Source organism: Chelonia mydas, chromosome 1 (assembly GCF_015237465.2).
Source record: "Chelonia mydas isolate rCheMyd1 chromosome 1, rCheMyd1.pri.v2, whole genome shotgun sequence".
Taxonomy (NCBI): Eukaryota; Metazoa; Chordata; order Testudines; family Cheloniidae; genus Chelonia; species Chelonia mydas.
This window is the reverse complement of record NC_057849.1, coordinates 333061247-333079272: the sequence shown is the minus strand read 5'-3', so window position 1 is coordinate 333079272 and position 18026 is coordinate 333061247. Positions and strand designations below refer to the sequence as shown.

Sequence of the window (18026 nt, the reverse complement as noted above, 5' to 3'; positions counted from 1 at the left end):
TGCTATAATTACACACCTAAATTGGTACGCTTAGTTATCGGGATTCAAAGTGTGACTGTAGTAACCATGTACAAACAAGGCATGAATTGTATGCATGTGTCTGCATGTGCAAAGTGCACACACAATTTTCTGAAAACTCTTGTCTAAGCTATATGATCCTGAAGAGAGTCAGGATCAGAGCCAAGATCAGAACTAAGGAGTTTCTGCCTCCTAGTGTAGTGTTCAGGCTGCTAGACCACATCTTTAGCGCTGGTCCAAAAAAAAAAAAGTGAAAAATTTCAAAAGAAAAATGTTTTGTCTTGCACAAATTTGTTTGTTTTTTCAACGAAAAATTCAATCAGCTGATCAAACATACAATGAATGTTTGAAATTCCTAGAGGGAAATAAACACTCTTGCTTTTTTATACTTTTTCCCCACTAGAAAAGGAGAGAAAAAAAGTTTAAAAATGAAAGAGTGGGATTTTCCCCCACCAAAACGGAATGAGAAATTTCAGTATTCTTCTTGACAAACAAAAAGTTTTGACCAAAACAAAAATATTCGGCAAAATTTTGGTTTTGATTCAAAATCACCTTTTCATTTAAAAACGACAATCTAGTTGTATTAGTAACATCTTATCGGCCTTACTAAACATACGTGATTAACAAAGAACATTTTTATTTTAAAAAAGTAAACACAGGATTTTAGTACGAATGCCAAGAAAACAGTTAATTTTATTCAAACAGATTAAAAATAGAAACAACACAAAACCTAGATACTTTCCTCTGGATTTTATTTTTGACTGAGTAAAAATCTATTGATGGTTTTTAGGATGCTAAGAAAACCTCCGGTCTGTAGTAGTTGTCCAGAAATTGTACTATTTCAACCTGAATTATGCCTACTCGACAGGCAGACGCTTTGAAACTGCTGTAGCTTATAGAAGAGTCAGACTTTTAAGAAATGCCAGTATTTTTCAGGAGAAAAATATATGCTTCTGTTTCCAAGCGGAGCAGAGTTGGAAGATAATTAAGCTTCAGCTGCTTCCTAGAAGCCAAAGCAACAGTTAAGTCTCAAGTTCATCTTGGTTTGATGCAAATGATTGTATAAAAACTGGTACAGGCTCCCTCTAGGTCCTAATGCAAGGATGGTCCGTGAGCCCAATGCGGCCTGTGGTTGCTCTTCTCTTCAGTACAGAGGTGCAGCCTGTGGTGACTACATGTCCCAGCATGCAATGTTCCACCAGGATCTAGATAGTCTAGTAAGGTTTGGGGGTTCAGATCAAGCATTGCATGCAGGGACCTATACCTCCCTGGCCCCCATCTCTGGAATAAAGATAAGCTGCTATCTGGTCATTTTTATGCAAGTCAGGTGTAGCCCTGGCAAATTGTCAATGTTGCCCTTGGTAGGGCAAAGTCTGTCTGCCCCTGTCCTAAAGTTGCAAGTATTAAGCGTATTTGTATTCAGGTCACATAAATTGATTATAAAATAAATATTAAAAAAACAAACCAAAAAGGGGAAACACACCGAATGCCTTCCTTTATTTTTTTTTCACTACTCTTCCATGGCGTATTGATATGAAGAGGGGTGATTTGGCTAACCAGTTCCAAGCCATGAACTGATATATATACACACAAGGTTGGCATCCTTGTCAACCAATGAGATTGCTGCCTTAACCTAAGCCATTTTAATAATTCAGTTTCTAATCTCTTTTGGCAATGCCTAAGAAGGAATGTTGGGAAATATATTTTAAGGGATGACCTCCTCAAAGAAACAGGATTTACTTCATACTTTAAGAAATTAGACTATATCAAATGTGTAATAAAAATATTTTCTATAGGATTTTAAAATATATACACATATAAACTACCTTAATTTTAATGCCCTGTTGATATTGATGTGATCTTTACAGTATCTAAACCTAGGTAAATGAAGTTGCCCAGCAACCTCCATCATGTCTCAAAACAGTGATTACAAGACAGGAGACCTTGTCTACCCTAAAAATTGAAGCATGCTTGAAAACTGGATCTGAAATCTACTTTTTTATGGTCCTGACTCAGCTCCCATGGAAAGTCAGTGCAAAGACTCCCATTGACTGTGAGAGCTGGATCCGATCCTAGACACAGGTCCAGGTAACCTGGTTTCAAATATTGCCAGGCTGGGCAGTGAAAATGGACCCAAAGCGTACTGATGCTGCTTTCCTCATAAGGCTCAAACAGACTCTTTGGAAGCACTCTTCAGACAGCTTGGTCCAGTCTAGTGTCCAGCCAAATCTGGTGTTGATCCTGTTTATCTAGAACTGTATCTAAACAGAGTTCCAATTTGTTTTACATACATGGTTCAAATGCCAGTGTAGACAAGGTATGAGGGCCAAATCCTGCACTCTAATGCAGGCAAAACTCCCACTGGAGTATTTGGCTGTGTAAGGAGCATGAGATCAGGCCCTAAGTCACCAATATCATTGGCTTGTGCCCTAAACCTTGCATTATACTTTAAGGTAGGTAGCATGAGAGTTCTCTTGCTTTAAAGAGTTAATATGTGGGATTTGACCTCCTGCAGAGGAGAGCTTCTCACTGAGCTTTCGGTTTATCTGCTCCATGTGCCTGTTGTTCTTTCTGGCTTGCCGGAGGGACCTCTTGACTTTCTTCACCCGGTCTCGCAGCTGCTTGTTGCGTTTCTCCAAGGTTGCCACCTTCTGTTGCAGTTTCTTCACTTGATCCTCTTCCTCAAATAGGGCTTTCTGGACCGAAGAACACATGAGCTGAGGGAAGAGTAGAAAGGAAACAGGACACATGAGCTCTAAACCAAAGCCAGGAAGCCACTTGCACTATGAAAGCGTGTGTAAATTCCCCAGACAGTCTACTGATGGAACACCCCACAACTGGACGATTGTTTTTGGAAGCTCCTCCTCATCTTGCAGTTTTCTCCTAAAATCCTCTACCCTAGTCTTCTCTGAATATAAGAACAAACTATTTCAGATCTTAATAACATTAGCTATCAACATCACCTTAATGAGCTCTACAAGAGATTAACCTAAATCAGTGGTTTTCAACCTTTTTTCATTTGCGGATCCCTAAGAAATTTCAAATGGAGGTGTGGACCCCTTTGGAAATCTTAGACATAATCTGCAGTCTCCCAGGGATCCGCGGACCACAGCTTGGAAATCACTGGTCTATGTCATCAGTGGCATTTAGTTGAACTTAAGAAGGAGATCTGGCCTGTTTCTCCTCCGTGTTTCAGATCTGGGATTTGAATTCAGCTTATTGAGTTCTGCCATTTGCAAAATTTATAATCAGACCCAGGGTTTTTTTTTGTTAACCCTTCTGAAGTTCCAGGTTTTGGTTCAAGCCCGTCCTTGTTCTTTCTAATAGAGACAGAAGGGGATGGCACAATGATCTAAATCTGACACTTGATGTGCCCACATTGCCTGGAACACAAGGTCAAATCCTGGCAAGTTTGGACTCTGCCCTTCCAAAGTTTAAATTCCCTCCCCGGCTCCCCCAATTTTATGCAGTTTATTATGTATAGATGAGACCTTAAAAAGTAAGATCATGTCATCTCAGTGTGGACATTAAAATGCCCCTGGCCTTATTCTTAAGAGTAGAAATTTGCCCTTGGTCAAAAATTTTCTCCTTCCCCAATCCAACCCCATTTTTGCACAATGTGCAATGCACCAGTTGATTGCTGCATTTTAGTGCTCCTGAATGTATAAATCTCCTCTCACTCCTGCAGTCCTTACTCAGGCAAAATTCCCACTGACTTCAGCAGGACAACTACAGGAATGCCCCCATAATTTGCAGAGCACTTTGGAATCCTCCAGGATGAGAGAGTCTGAGTAGAACTGTAAAGCTAAGGAATGGACTGATGAATAATTTTTTAAAGATAGCATCAAATATTTAAGGTTTCAGAGTGGTAGCTGTGTTAGTCTGTATCAGCAATAAGAATGAGGAGTCCTTGTGGCACCTTAGAGACTAACAAATTTATTTGAGCATTTGCTTTCATGGGCTAAAACCCACTTCAGACGCATGCAGTGGAAAATACAGTAGGAAGATATAGATATAGATATATATACACACAGAGAACATGAAGCAATGGATGTTGCCATTCCCACTATAACGAGAGTGATCAGTTAAGGTGGGCTATTATCAGCAGGAGAAAAAACTTTTGTAGTGATCATCAGGATGGCCCATTTCCAACAGTTGACCAGACGGTGTGAGTACCAGTAGGGGGAAAAATAAGCACGGGGAAATAGTTTTACTTTGTGTAATGACCCATCCACTCCCAGTCTTTATTCAAGCCTAATTTAATGATGTCCAGTTTGCAAATTAATTCCAGTTCAGCAGTTTTTCGTTGGAGTCTGTTTTTGAAGTTTTTTTGTTGTAGTATTGCGACTTTTAGGTCTGTAACTGGTTTGTAATGTATCAAATACTATCACATGGGCATATCCCTCTGTCATTCTCCTATAATGATTCAGCAGTGCCGTTGTATCTCTGGTTTATAGGCTCACTGTATGTTTTTTTCCTCTTATTTCAGCCTTTGTTTTAGGTTTCACCTCCCGTGTCATGGCTGTCATAACAGGGTTATAAAAAATGTTAAAAATGAAAACTAGTGCTAACAAAAATTAGAACCCAGGCATTGTTTCAGGGCAGAGTTTAGAGAAACAAAGGGTTTAAATTCCTAATGTATCATGTTAGTAAATCTGTACATCTTACCAATAAACTCTGGAGTACAGTAGCGACTGGAGGAAGTGAAGTCCCTTCTAGAGTATTTGTTTCTTTCCATTCTTTCTAGGAAAATATTTCTCTTAAATTTTAATAGTGTGATTGGAGTTTTAAGCTGCACTGGTCACGACAGGCCATCAAATGTTGTGGGGCCGGGGGGGGGGGGGGGGGGGGGAGAGAAAGAAATGCTGTTTCTTTGATTAAATTTTACTTTGTATCTCCAATCGTCTTCTGTTTTTTAAATAGGCACTGAGGGCTCCTAGAGCTTTGGATAGGCTTCCTTTGGTGTGGAGTTTAATAAGACTGAAATCTAAATAAATAAGTGAATACTTGCAGAGATAATGAATAATTACATGCTGCTATATACTATTTTTTCCATCTTGTTTTTAAATGTTTTTCAGCAAACCAGGAGGTGGTGGGTGGATGGGTAACGTTTCATTTGCTTTGGAAACCTGCCAGCCATCGAAAACCTCTGCAGGATAACATTGCAGCAGCTTCCACTTGCAGCTGGCTACTTTGCTTCAGTCCGTTTTACGGACGAGACCCAAGATGAGACCCAAGACTTTGTTGGGTACGGAACCGTTCGCAGTGACCACACTCCCACCAAAGTGGCTTTATAAATGCATGCCAAGGAGAATGGTGACCCCAAAACAAAGGGCGAAATTCCATTCAGAAAAAGAGAATGTTTGTTTGTTTTTCCAATAATGCATATTGCAAGCTAAATCCACAAGCTATTTGCAAACAGCCAGTTATTCTTGGCTTTCATGTTTCCCAGTCTCCTGCAAAGCTTCAACCTGAACATTTAAGAATAATCTTAAATCGAGTGTACAGCTTTCACTTGCAGTTTCTTAAAACAATCCCTGGCTATTAGGGATTACAACATGACTTTCACGGGGGGCAGATTATCCCATATTGACCTATTGTGAGATTTCTTGCACCTTCTTCTGAAGCATCCAGTGCTGGCCTCTGCCGGAGACAGGTTCTGCACTAGAATGACCTTGGGTCTGACTCAGTCTGGCAATTCCTATGTAGAAGTATGGTTCTAATGTGAGAAATGACTATGTCAGAATGGTACCTTGTTACCCAAGAGATGTGCACTCTGTGTATCAGAATCCCTGGCTGCTGACGTCAGTGACAAAAATAAGATTTGATTACTATTCATCTACGCTCTCTTCTTATAAGGTCTGACTTGTATCTGAGTATCTTAAACTTCTGCTAGGCTGTCAGAGCCAATACACCTATGTGTATGAGCTGGATCTTATTCCTCCTTGTGCATCGTCGACAGGATTGTTTATTAAATTATAGCTAGCCCTATATAAATCTACTGAAGACAGTGTGGTTGTACAGGAACTAGTGCAGAATTGGTCCTGAGGAACTTTTTATTGCTGCTGTTGAGGCATGTAATAGACAGAAACCAGCTTGACATTTTGATCCCTGGTTGCATTTGCATGGGTGAGTGAGAAAAAAATCATCTCTTTACTTGTAAACTAAGCAGAGTTGATATGGAAATCACTGAGACACAATGAGCCTGGAAATCACCACTGTGTTGCCAATTGTTTAGAAAAATCCAGTTGTAGCATAGATAGGGCCTCCGTTAAAAGTGGTTTCCAAACACGTTGAGCTTTCCACTAATATAGACAGGTTTCGGGCCACATTTTGCCCAGTTTTATACTTGTATAAATGTAGAGTGATCCCATTTAGGTCCCACAGAGTTACACTAGTGTAAATGGGATCACTCATTACCTCTCACACCTCTGAAAGCCACAGAGAACTGGATGTTGCATCTGGGCAGGTTCTGTGGTCTCATTCATTCTGCATCTCCCACCAGCAGGCTCCATTTCCTTGTGCATGGAAAGCTACTTCAGGTATAAAACTTGAAACACATGTGACCACGTATGTTCTGTGAGCTACATTTTTAAGAAGTGCTGCAACCCAGCTAAGTAAAATGCTCTTTCCTGCCCATCAGATTCAGTTAACAGGCCACTGAAGTCTCCTGCAGAACGATACAGCACAGTTAAGAGTCACTAAAGAGAGCCGTCCTACACACTTCCAGCACAAGGACGAGTTCTGCGGAGGGCTAGAGGGAAAGTGGTAGGTGTGCCAAAGTGAAGGAATCTGAAGCCTTTTTCAGGCTTCAGCAGCACACTCCAGTGTCTATATTTGAGTTGGCATAGGCTCCTCCCCTCCTCCCTATGACTAAGGAGGGTGGTTTCGGGAATGACCGCCAACCAGAAAGCCACTCAATCTGGCCTGAGGTGTGCTGAGCAGGATGCTGACCCCGCTAGTACGCTGTGAAAGAATCAAATGTGGCTCATGGGAGGATAGTGGAATGAGGAGAGGATGGTGAGGAGACTAGAGAGGAAAGAGCAAAACTGTCTTAAGAAGCTGTTAGTGAATGGCAGCTTTAGTGTCAGTGCTGGCAATCGAGTGGCTAGCTTACCGGTGCCATGGAGCCTCTAAGGCCACTTTTGAAAGGAATACTTAGTTACAATGTATTCTAATGGAACCAAGCGATGCAGCCAAGTGACCCCAGACTGAGGGCATTGCTTAGAACAGTTTACGAATTACACCGCTGAGCTCTGCTGGTATTGTGTTTACCTCCTCTAGCCAATAACACTTCAGAACAACTTGTTCTTCTTGAGATGACTTCTGCTAGGATTCTCTCTCTGTTCCATAGTTTCTTTAGCTCGCAAAGTTCCAGGGTGGCTTGAAGTCAAATCTACTGCAGGACCCAGGTAAGGACAGGTAGCATGGACATAGGAAATTCCTGAGAGTTGCAGGTTCCTAGGACCTCTCAGGATTTAGTCCAAAGAGTCTATTGTTGTGGAATCAGAGATTCATTTGTCTAAGTATTGATCTGAAATATTTTGTCTTAAAAATGTATCCTGCCTTTAAGCCTCACTCCGTCCACAGGCTTAACAAAATGTATTCAAGCCAATAAAAACCAGCATTATATCAAACAACACGTGTTTTTGCTAATGCGATTGCAGGAATGAGCACTATTACAGCGTGTGCACACAGGTTACGTTTATTTATAAAATCTGTACTTCATACATAAGCTGATTTCTGAATGGCCGAAGCACTGGACTCTGTTCTCCTATGGCTGAATCACAAAGATGCTTTGTAGTAACGGCATAATGAACAGAGATCGCTCTGCTGTCAAAGGCAATGGGACACAATGGTAGCATTTATACATTATGAACAGTATACAAATGATTAAACTGGCATAGAAGAGATCAAGTAGGTTAGCCACAAGTTCAAACCCCAGCAGTGCCAACTCAGCCCTTCACCTATTGAGGGAGATAAAATGAGTTCCAGATAGAACCACACACCATGAACTTACAAGGTTTTCAAATGTGGTGGATTCTCCATCACTTGAAGTCTTTAAATCCAGACCGGATGTCTTTCTAGAAGAGATGCTTCCCTTCAGCCAGAAGTTTCGGCCTGTGTTTTGCACAAGGTCAGATTAGATGATCATAATTCGGGGGTCTACTTAAATCGTGGCAAAATCACACATTTTTCACGGGTTGCTCAAGGCATAAAGAGCAAAATTTCGCCGATGTGTCCATAAAGTTGTATATTCCATGCCACCCTTACTTCTGCGCTGCTGCTGGCAGTGGCTCGGCCTCCAGAGCTGGGCGCCTGGCCAGCAGCCGCCACTCTCTGGCCACCCAGCTCTGAAGGCAGTGCAGAAGTAAGGGTGATAACACCGCACCCACCCTGCAATAGGCTTGTAACCCCTTTTTGGGTTGGGACCCCCAGTTTGAGAAATGCTGTGTTCTTTTGTATACTTCTACCCTATACTTTACCCTATGGTATAGGGTAAAAGTACACAAAAGACCAGATTTAACGGGGGAGCCCAGATTTCATGGTCCGTAATGTGTTTTTTCACAGCCGTGAATTTAGTAGACCCCTAATCATAATGGTCCTTGCTGGCCTTAAAACCTATGAAACGAGGTTTCCTCTGCTCTCCGTGGATAATAAAGCTACTCTGGTACTCTTCCTAAGAGTGAGGGGAGGGTTGCCGTGGTGTCCTGGGCCAAAAATTCCCATCCCTACTCACGTTGTTTGTTGGCACGATGTCTACGGATGCTTATGTTATTATTACATTCTGTTGTTACTATGGGGTTCATTTTTTAAAAAAGGAATCAGGGCCTCCCCCACAGTAATTCCTAGCTTTAAAAAGTAGGCCCCCCTTCTCTCTTATGGCTGAATTCTCTAGAACTGCACACCCTTCTCATCCCACAGCTGTTACAGTGATGAGACGGTTACTTCCCTGATATCCTCACTGCTCAAACGGAGCACATGTAACTGCTCTGGCTGAGATTTCAGCCTCTCCCTTAAGCAGTGTGCACAGTCCAGAATTTTTTTCTTCCCAAAACAGAGTTCCAAAACCGAGATCACACCAACAAAAACAAGTTACCAACAGCATCTGGAGTGCTTGATGGAACAAATGACATCTGTGCTCTCTGGGAATGCTGGGCAAATGCTACAGATAGGTAGCTGCAGTGGTTGGCCGCTCCCTTTGCACATGCTCGGTGCTTAATTTGTGCCAGGGCTGAGCCCCGGCACCCCTGGACTTGCTGCATCAGTTATGAAAGTAAAAAAATTGCTTGAGCCCCAACATTGAATTGCTTGAGCCCCGGCACCTCTTTCATTACAAATTAAGCACTGCACGTGCTGTATCTTCACCGACAGCAGATCTTGTTGTATCCCAGCATTTATCTCCCGTTGCCTTCCATGCTATAAATCACAGAGAACGGGAGAAGCTGGTCAGATTCATTGCACGTTGCTTAGGTGCTTTGTGAAACCTTAGCCAGCACCAGACGCTTACCTCTGGCTCCTTATTTGTTTCACTCTTTTTAGAGAGACTTGAGAGCCAAACGTCGCTCTTTATTTTTTAATTCTATACAGGATATATTTACTGAGCCCCGTCAGTCTGCCCAGCAAGGAGAAGGTCTCTCTCTGTGCCCCATGGAACAGTACAGTGTAAATAAGACATGATACAGATCACTCACAAAATACTCCCCCCTCCCTTGGCTGAAGAAGACTGGATGGGGGACTCCTTTGAGCACATCAGCGGGATTGTTTACACAGCCCGGTTTCAGATTTGAAGCCCTGCCTCCTGCCATGGGTGGGCCTGAGCATGCTGCTGCCTCAGCAGACTCAGCCCCTGTCAGCAGCAGTTAATGAGAGGAAACCGTGACAGCTTGCTTATCACTGATGCAGGGAGGGAAGGAGGGTTTTGGCAGGTGGGGAGGGTTATGGAAACTTATGTAAAGTACCAAACGGAGAGGCTGGCTGGGGACTGGGTGTGTTTGTGCGTGGGAGGGGAGTTTGATGGTTATCCTTGCTATATGGAGGCCTGTCACCGAATCCTAGGTGCAGATATATGTGTTTGTCAGGGAAGATTTAAGGCCCTTTCCTGTGGTGACCCTCCAAGTGGAAGAAGCCCTCATCAGCTTTGATAGTGTGATGGCTGATGGCTTTCCTATGACTGCTGTCTTCGCTTCCAGCCATCAGCAGGTTACTGAAGAGTAATATGAAGCATTCACTTTCCCCAAAGCGTGAGTCATGAAGAACTAGCCCAGGAGCAAGGACAGCCTTTTCAACTGTTCGCCAGCAGACCAGCTTCCATTCTTATGAAAAAAGGGGTGGGGGTGTCTCTCACTGTTACAGTTGCAAAAAACAAAAAAATTAAAAAAACCCCCAACCTTTCAGCTCTGTCCTAGAAGCTGAAAACACTGGGGCAGAGAGGTTGAACCTAAATTCAGGTTCCATGTGTGATAAAGTTTTAAAATTCTCTTAAAGCTGATCGTTGGGGCTAACCCCCCTCTGTAGCTGCAACAAGCGGCCTGAGTGATAACTTAACAAGCCTGATGCAGGCAGCATGGACCAAAGCGCAGTTTTGCCAGGCACTTCTTGTGCTTGCTAGCATGTGTTGCTGACATTCCTATTGCAGGTTGCGAAAAGGCCAAGGATTCCTGCCGCCTGCACTCTCCCTGGAAAATGCAATCTCTGTTTACAATTTGTGACAAAACGGACTTTCCAGTGTGCCAATGTGCCAGCTGCTTCACCAGAATGCACTGACTCAGCAGGCAGGACTGTTTTGCTTTGGGGAAGACGGGGGTTGTTGGACTTGGGGGGGGGGGGGGGGGGGGTTGGTTGCTAGGGCAAAAACTCCACAGCTTGCTCTTATTGTTTTAACCATGTTCTTAAACTCAGCTATGGACTTCTTGAAAAACTTAACTACAGCAAAGAGCCCATTAATTTGAAAGCACAACCTTCATTTCTGGTGTGGTGTTTGGATTCTGGGTGGATATTTGTTTGTGGTAAACATCGGAGACATCCAATGTTAAAATCTTCATCTTTGTCTTCAAGTTCCCAGGGTTTCTGAGTTCTTATGACTAAATAGTGATTTGCTTTGGACAGTACAGCTGGGTTTGAGTGGACTAAGTGCTGATGAAAGGAGCTAGCTTGACAACCCGAGAGCCCCCTCTGTCCATCATATGGGTACAACACAGGTGATGGGGTCCCCAACACTGCCTTACCACTATGTTTTGAACCCTGAGCTGCAGGGAGCACTTCTACGGAAGAGACAACACTACAGATTCCAGGTCCTGTTCAGCCTGTGGCCCCTCTGCTGAGACTGGGGCAGGGGAGCACAATTGTCTCCATGTATATCAGTTTCCTGTTACTTGTATCGCAGTTGCACTCAGTCAGGTACTGGGGGCCCCACTGAGCAAGGCGCTGTACAGATATGAAACCAAAAGATTGTCATCTCCTTGGGGGAGGGACTATCTAAATTAACGGGAAAGACAAAGAGTGTTAGGAAGGAAGTATTTTCATCTTACAGAGATGACGTGGAGGGCCAGATTTTTAAAGGTATTTAGGCATCTATTTCTCATTGATTTCAATGGGAGTTAGGTGCCTAAATGCCTTTAAAATTCAGGCCCAGAGAGATTAAGCTGATTTTCCAGGGCTCAGTTGTGACTTAGGTGCCCAGTTGCTATCTGTTGCCCACCAATGACTTGCCCAAGGTCCAATAGGACTGCAGTGGCAGACCTGGGAACTGAACCTAGATCTCTGGAGTCTCCATTTGGGCTGGTGGCTAAAGCACTCATCTTCCTTTTGCGCGTATTAACATCATGGTTGTTCTTGGATTAGTATCATGGTCACATTACAGTGTACAGGTCTGATCCTGCAAGGTGCTGAGTACCCAGTGAGAGCTGAAGCAAGGAATACCTATTGCCTTTTGGATTTAAAATAGTCTTCCAGTTTTTTGGCAGCTTCCCCTGTGCTGTAGCTTGAGAACCACACGTTAAGGATTTTAATGTACGGGGTTGGGCAGGAGACTAGCATGAACATTCCCATAGGTTTAGCCCTGAGGGTAGGTGAGGTCTTGCATACCTGTTTGTTGAGATCTGTATTCCTCGTGTTGTCTTGACTGGTAATTTATAGTAAAATAACACTTTCTGTGATGTTTTTATTAACCTCTGAGTTCGGGTAATGATGATAATTTAGCACCCTGCCAGCACTTTGTTTTCATGCTGTGGTACAAAGGTACAAGTGCCATTTAGTGCCTAACTCCCATCTCCCTCACCTCCATCCTGAGCCCGGGCCTTTTGAAGGCCCACCTTGGAGCTGCATTTCCAGGTTCTCTTCCGGTGTGGCTGCCCATGTAAAGTGGGGGTCCACAGCATGGATGGGGTAATACAGCCTTTTGCATGGAGTCCCATCAGGGGTGGGGCAGGGCAGGGATGATGAATATACCAGGTACCTCCCTGTCCTGCCCCATCCCCAGGGCAATAAAGGAAAATATAGCACAGGGCATGGGATGTATGTGTTAGGTTGATTGCTTCTGTGTGAACTACACTTAAAGGGGCATTGTCAAGATAAAAATCACATTTTGAGTAAAGATAAAACCTTTCCCTCTGTTACTAAAAGCACCTTTGATGATAATTGAAAGGATTTTTATAATCTAATTTACATTATATGCTGTTTCTTGACTTTTTGCATTTTCACTCATTTTCACTTGGGTACTGAAATTAGACTGCTAATGTTTCCTCCTTTTTAATAAAAACAACGAGGAGTCCTTGTGGCACCTTAGAGACTAACAAATTTATGTGAGCATAAGCTTTCATGGGCTATAACCCACTTCATCAGATGCACGGAGTGGAAAATCTGATGAAGTAGGTTATAGCCCACAAAAGCTTATGCTCACATAAATTTGTTAGTCTCTAAGGTGCCACAAGGACTCCTCGTTGTTTTTCCTGATACAGACAAACACGGCTACCCCTCCGAATCCTTTTTAATAGTCATTTTCATTTCAGATTTATGCACTTGTACAATTCTAACTCAGATTTAAGACTCTATATAATATATACTCTATAAAACATATAATAAAACCTTTCCATCCATTTTATTTTTAATTCACATAAACTTTTCTAATGCTGTTATTTTTCCCTCACGCTCATTTATTATTACAAAACCCAGCTAGGCCCGGCTGTGCCTAAAACTACTTGTCCGTGTCCTTTGGCCTATGTATATCTTCTGAGGCCTGGTCTACACCACACGGTTAGGTTGACATAAGCTGTCTTGCATTGACCTAGCTGCAGAAGTGTCTCCACTTAAATTTGGCTCCCACTGATGTAAGTGCCTCTTTACGCCAATTTAGAAAACACCACCTCCCTGAGCAGCGTAGAGTCAGGGTCGATGTAATTAGGTGGACGCAGTGTCAGTGTAGACACTATGTTGCTTACGTAGACTGTTACTGGCTTTCAGGAGCCATCCCACAATGTCCCACACTGGTAATACAATAGATACAAGTGCTCCTGGTGAGGATTCACACCACTGACACAAGGAGCCAAGTGTGGACGCACACAAGCAATATAAAAACCGCGGTGGCTGTATGCCGATGTAAGTTAGGTTGACATAATTTTGTACTGTACACATGGCTTGAGACTGAAAGATGCTGTGTGAACTAGACAACACTGAAGTTTTGTTTTACAGTACTTCGCTCATCTTTCACTAGGATTAGTTTAACGATTCCCCTCTCCCCCTGAATTAACAAAATTTCAGGGAAGGAATAAAAACAGAATGACCTAGAAATGGAAGTGTGTTGTGTTCATCATCACTGACTGAAACTAAGGCCAGGTCTACAGTACTAAGTTTTGTCAGCTTAGGTCTGTTGGTGGGGGTATGAAAACACCACATGCCGGCAACCCCCCACCCGTATGTAGATGTAGCTACATCAACAGAAGAGTTTTTCTGTCGGCAGAACTAATGTCATTTGGGGAGATGATGTTACTGTAACAGCAGAACTCCTTCTTCTGTTGACATAATGGCTGTGTCCACACTAGGGGGCTTTGCTGGCATAGCTATACTAGTATCACTGTATTGGCAAAGCCTGTGGGGCGTAGACAAGGCCTGAGAGCGCTGGCTGCATGGAAATTAGGAAGCACTGGTGTGGAAAGCCAGGCATTTTGCAACTAAAAGGCAAGAAACTAGCATCCATGTCTGTTGAAAGCATGATGGTCATGGCAGACTGTGATGGGATGGCTGCCCCTCACTCGTATGTAAGAGGTTAAAGCAACCCTGGGGAGGCTGCACGGGAGGCAGCCAATAAGGAAAAGGCTTGTAGTGCCAGCCAATTAGGGGAAGGTTTACTGGAGGAGCCAATCAGGGCCAGGCTGACCCATATAAGAAGTGGCTGCTGAGCAGAGCAGAGGGCAGTCACTCCCTGGAGTTCAAGGGAGGAGGACTGGCTGCTTAGGGCTGGAGTACCATGGACAGAGCAGTGCTGGGCAGGGTCTGCAGAGTTTGAGAAAGCTCTGGCTGACGGCTGCCAAACTGAGGCCCCGATACAAGGGCAGAGGAGGTGCTGGGGCTGTGGGGAAGTGGCCAGGGAAGGAGGTGGTGGAGTTGGAGGAGGGGCTGCCGGCTATATAGTCCCTGGGTCAGGGCCCAGAGTAGTGGGTTGGGCCTGGGTATCCCCCCTACTTTTGCCACTGAGGGGAGTGGCTGGTGAATGGACTGCAGTTTGCCACTGAGATGAGTGGCTAGAACCTGGACTGCAGTTTGCCACTGAAGCAAGTGGTTGGACTGAGGACTGTCGGTCCCCTGAAGGGGGAAAGAACTGATGTGGTCCTGGAGGTGGAGACAGAAGTGATGATGCATGAGACACCACCTGAGGAGGGCACACTGGCAACCCTGAGCTAATTCGCAGGACAGCCAGCAGGAGGTGCTGCGGTGGTGAGTCAAACGACCCGTTACACAGACCTTTAAAAGACTATCTTACTGCGAGTCTTGTATTACAACCGCTCCTAGAAGCTACATATTCTCTTTCCCTGTATAATAGGGATGTTAAACTATCTACCTTGGGATAACTAGACAGCAGTGGGGAGGGGGGCATACAAAATTATTCTAAGTCACTATCATTAAATGCAGTGAAGACTGAGGGACAAATCTAGTTCTTGGGTAAACAAACACATCTCCATCAGTATAAATTAAATATCCATCTCCATCAGTATAGTATCACTGGAATTGCATCAGATTATGCCAGGGCTAAATTTGGCTCACAAGATTTTTTTTTGAGGATGGGTTTTTCATTCTTTTATTTTTTGTATTACTCTAGTGCTAAGAAGTCTCAACCTGGGCAGGGTTCTGTTGTGCAAGGTTCTGTACAATTAGTAAGAAAGCATGCCCCACAGAGTTTGACGTCTTAGATTAAGAGGAGACGTAACAGGTGGATGAAGCGAGCAAACAAGCTCTGAATATGAGGGAGGATGGGATGATAAACATTAACATATTTTTGCATCGACAAACTGTGCACAGTTTGTTGGTATTGAGTTGTTTTGATTATTAGTGGAGGCAATTAAGTAGATTAGTAAATTGTCTCAGTTTGTCACCTGCCTAGCCATTACTGGTTGCCATTGTTCTGGAGGCATGATAAAAATCTCATGCTTATGCAGGGCCGTTGGTCCCCAAGTGCCCTATGAACTATTGAACCAGTAGGTTGCTTTATCCACCACAGAAATGCAGCCAGCTCTGAGGTGAGACACGGCCGCACTTTACAACAATTTGGGAGTGGGAAGTGAAGAAAATGCTATCCAACCTAAAGCATTATAAATGCCATCTGGGTCACCTATTAGGAACCTTAGTTTTTCTTGTATGGACTAAATAGGAAAGATGTATTTCAAGCCCACACACATACTCTAAGGCAGCCAAATTAAAAGGCTATGTGAAGTAAAAATATCTGGCAGATAAAGATAGGCAAGGTGACTAAATAAAGAGATGTCATCTGTCTTTCTGTGCACACAGAATTCTTAATGCTTCAATCACCTACTGCGTGTTGTGTATAGTCTGCAGCTGGGGGGAGATCACAAAACAACACAAATGATCACAGGCATGGAAAAACACTCCTATGAAGAGAGAGTGGAAAGACTGGGACTATTTACCTTAGAAAGCAAATGACTAATAGGACATGATAAAAGCATATAAAATAATGCATGGCATAGAGAAGGTAGTGCGGGGGCTTCTGTTCTCCATCTGTCACAACATGAGAAAAGGGGGCTGTTAAATGAAATTAAAAAGGTGGGAAACATAATGCAGAAAATTACCCCACGCCTGCCTCTGGTACAGGCTATTGTCAGAGATAGCATATTGGGCGAGATGGACCTCGGGTCTGAGCCAGTCGGGCAATTCCTATAGCCATAAGAATCCCCTACAACACTAGGCTCAGACAAAAAAGTGCTTGATTTGTGAACTTGTACTTCCCAATGGAAAACGCACCGCCAAGAAGAAGTGTCTCACCTTGTGTAAGAAAAAGCAAAGTCTCCCCCCTCTGCTGAGTAAAGGTAAATGGATGATCCCTGCTTTGAAATACCAAGAGTGCCCCTCTCCCACCTCAGCCCCTTTCTGTCAGCCTTGGGATTTATTACTTGTGGACAGCAAAATGACAAAGCGGGGAATTGTCTGTCACCTGTAAGCTAAAACCAGGGAGGGAAGAAGCACAGCAAATTCCAGCAGGTTCTTTTGGCCAGAAGGTGGACAGGGAGTGTCGCACAGTAAATGGTCGCCTGTTTCTCCAAAGAAAGCATAACAGTGTAATCTCCTGTAAATGGAATCTGGTCGCTTCTCCGCACCAAACATGTAGCAAAGCAGCACTGCGAACTCTTTTTTCAAAAAGAAAAGGAGGACTTGTGGCACCTTAGAGACTAACCAATTTATTTGAGCATAAGCTTTTGTGAGCTACAGCTCACTTCATCGGATGCATTCAGTGGAAAATACAGTGAGGAGATTTATATACACACAGAACATGAAAAAATGGGTGTTTATCATGCACACTGTAAGGAGAGTGATCACTTAAGATGAGCTATTACCAGCAGGAGAGTGGGGGGGCGGGGAGAAAACCCTTTGTAGTGATAATCAAGGTGGGCCATTTTCAGCAGTTAACAAGAACGTCTGAGGAACAGTGGGGGGGAGGGAATAAACAAGGGGAAATAGTTTTACTTTGTGTAATGACTCAACTACTCCCAGTCTCTATTCAAGCCTAAGTTAATTGTATCCAATTTGCAAACTAATTCCAATTCAGCAGTCTCTCGTTGGAGTCTGTTTTTGAAGTCTTTGTTGAAGAATTGCCACTTTTAGGTCAGAAATTGAGTGACCAGAGGGATTGAAGTGTTCTCCGACTGGTTTATGAATATTATAATTCTTGACATCTGATTTGTGTCCATTTATTCTTTTACGTAGAGACTGTCCAGTTTGACCAATGAACATGGCAGAGGGGCATTGCTGGCACATGATGACATATATCACATTGGTAGATGTGCAGGTGAACGAGCCTCTGATAGTGTGGCTGATGTGATTACGCCCTAATGATGGTGTCCCCTAATAGATATGTGGACACAGTTGGCAACGGGCTTTGTTGCAAGAATAATCAAAGGCTGACAAAGGAGGTGCTGTTGTCGTCATGAATAGGTTGGAATATGAACAAGAGGCTGCTAGGCAGCTCTCCAACACCACTTTCTACAAGCCATTACCCTCTGATCCCACTGAGGGTTACCAAAAGAAACTACAGCATTTGCTCAAGAAACTCCCTGAAAAAGCACAAGAACAAATCTGCACAGACACACCCCTGGAACCCTGACCTGGGGTATTCTATCTGCTAAACCTGGAAATCCTGGGCGCCCCATCATCTCAGGCACTGGCACCTGACAGCAGGATTGTCTGGCTATGTAGACTCCCTCCTCAGGCCCTATGCTACCAGCACTCCCAGCTATCTTTGAGACACCACTGACTTCCTGAGGAAACTACAATCCATCGGTGAT

General features: G+C 43.6%; 1 protein-coding gene across 1 annotated transcript in view; it reads right to left on the bottom strand.

The window, feature by feature from the left end:
* Positions 1 to 645: 645 nt before the first annotated feature.
* Positions 646 to 18026, bottom strand: part of CCDC3 (coiled-coil domain containing 3) — a 69338-nt gene continuing 51957 nt past the window's right edge. Inside the window, exon 3 of the mRNA XM_007056553.4 lies at positions 646 to 2735. Coding sequence (XP_007056615.1) covers positions 2460 to 2735 — 276 coding nt within the window. The 3' untranslated portion in view covers positions 646 to 2459. The remainder of the gene's footprint in view (positions 2736 to 18026) is intronic.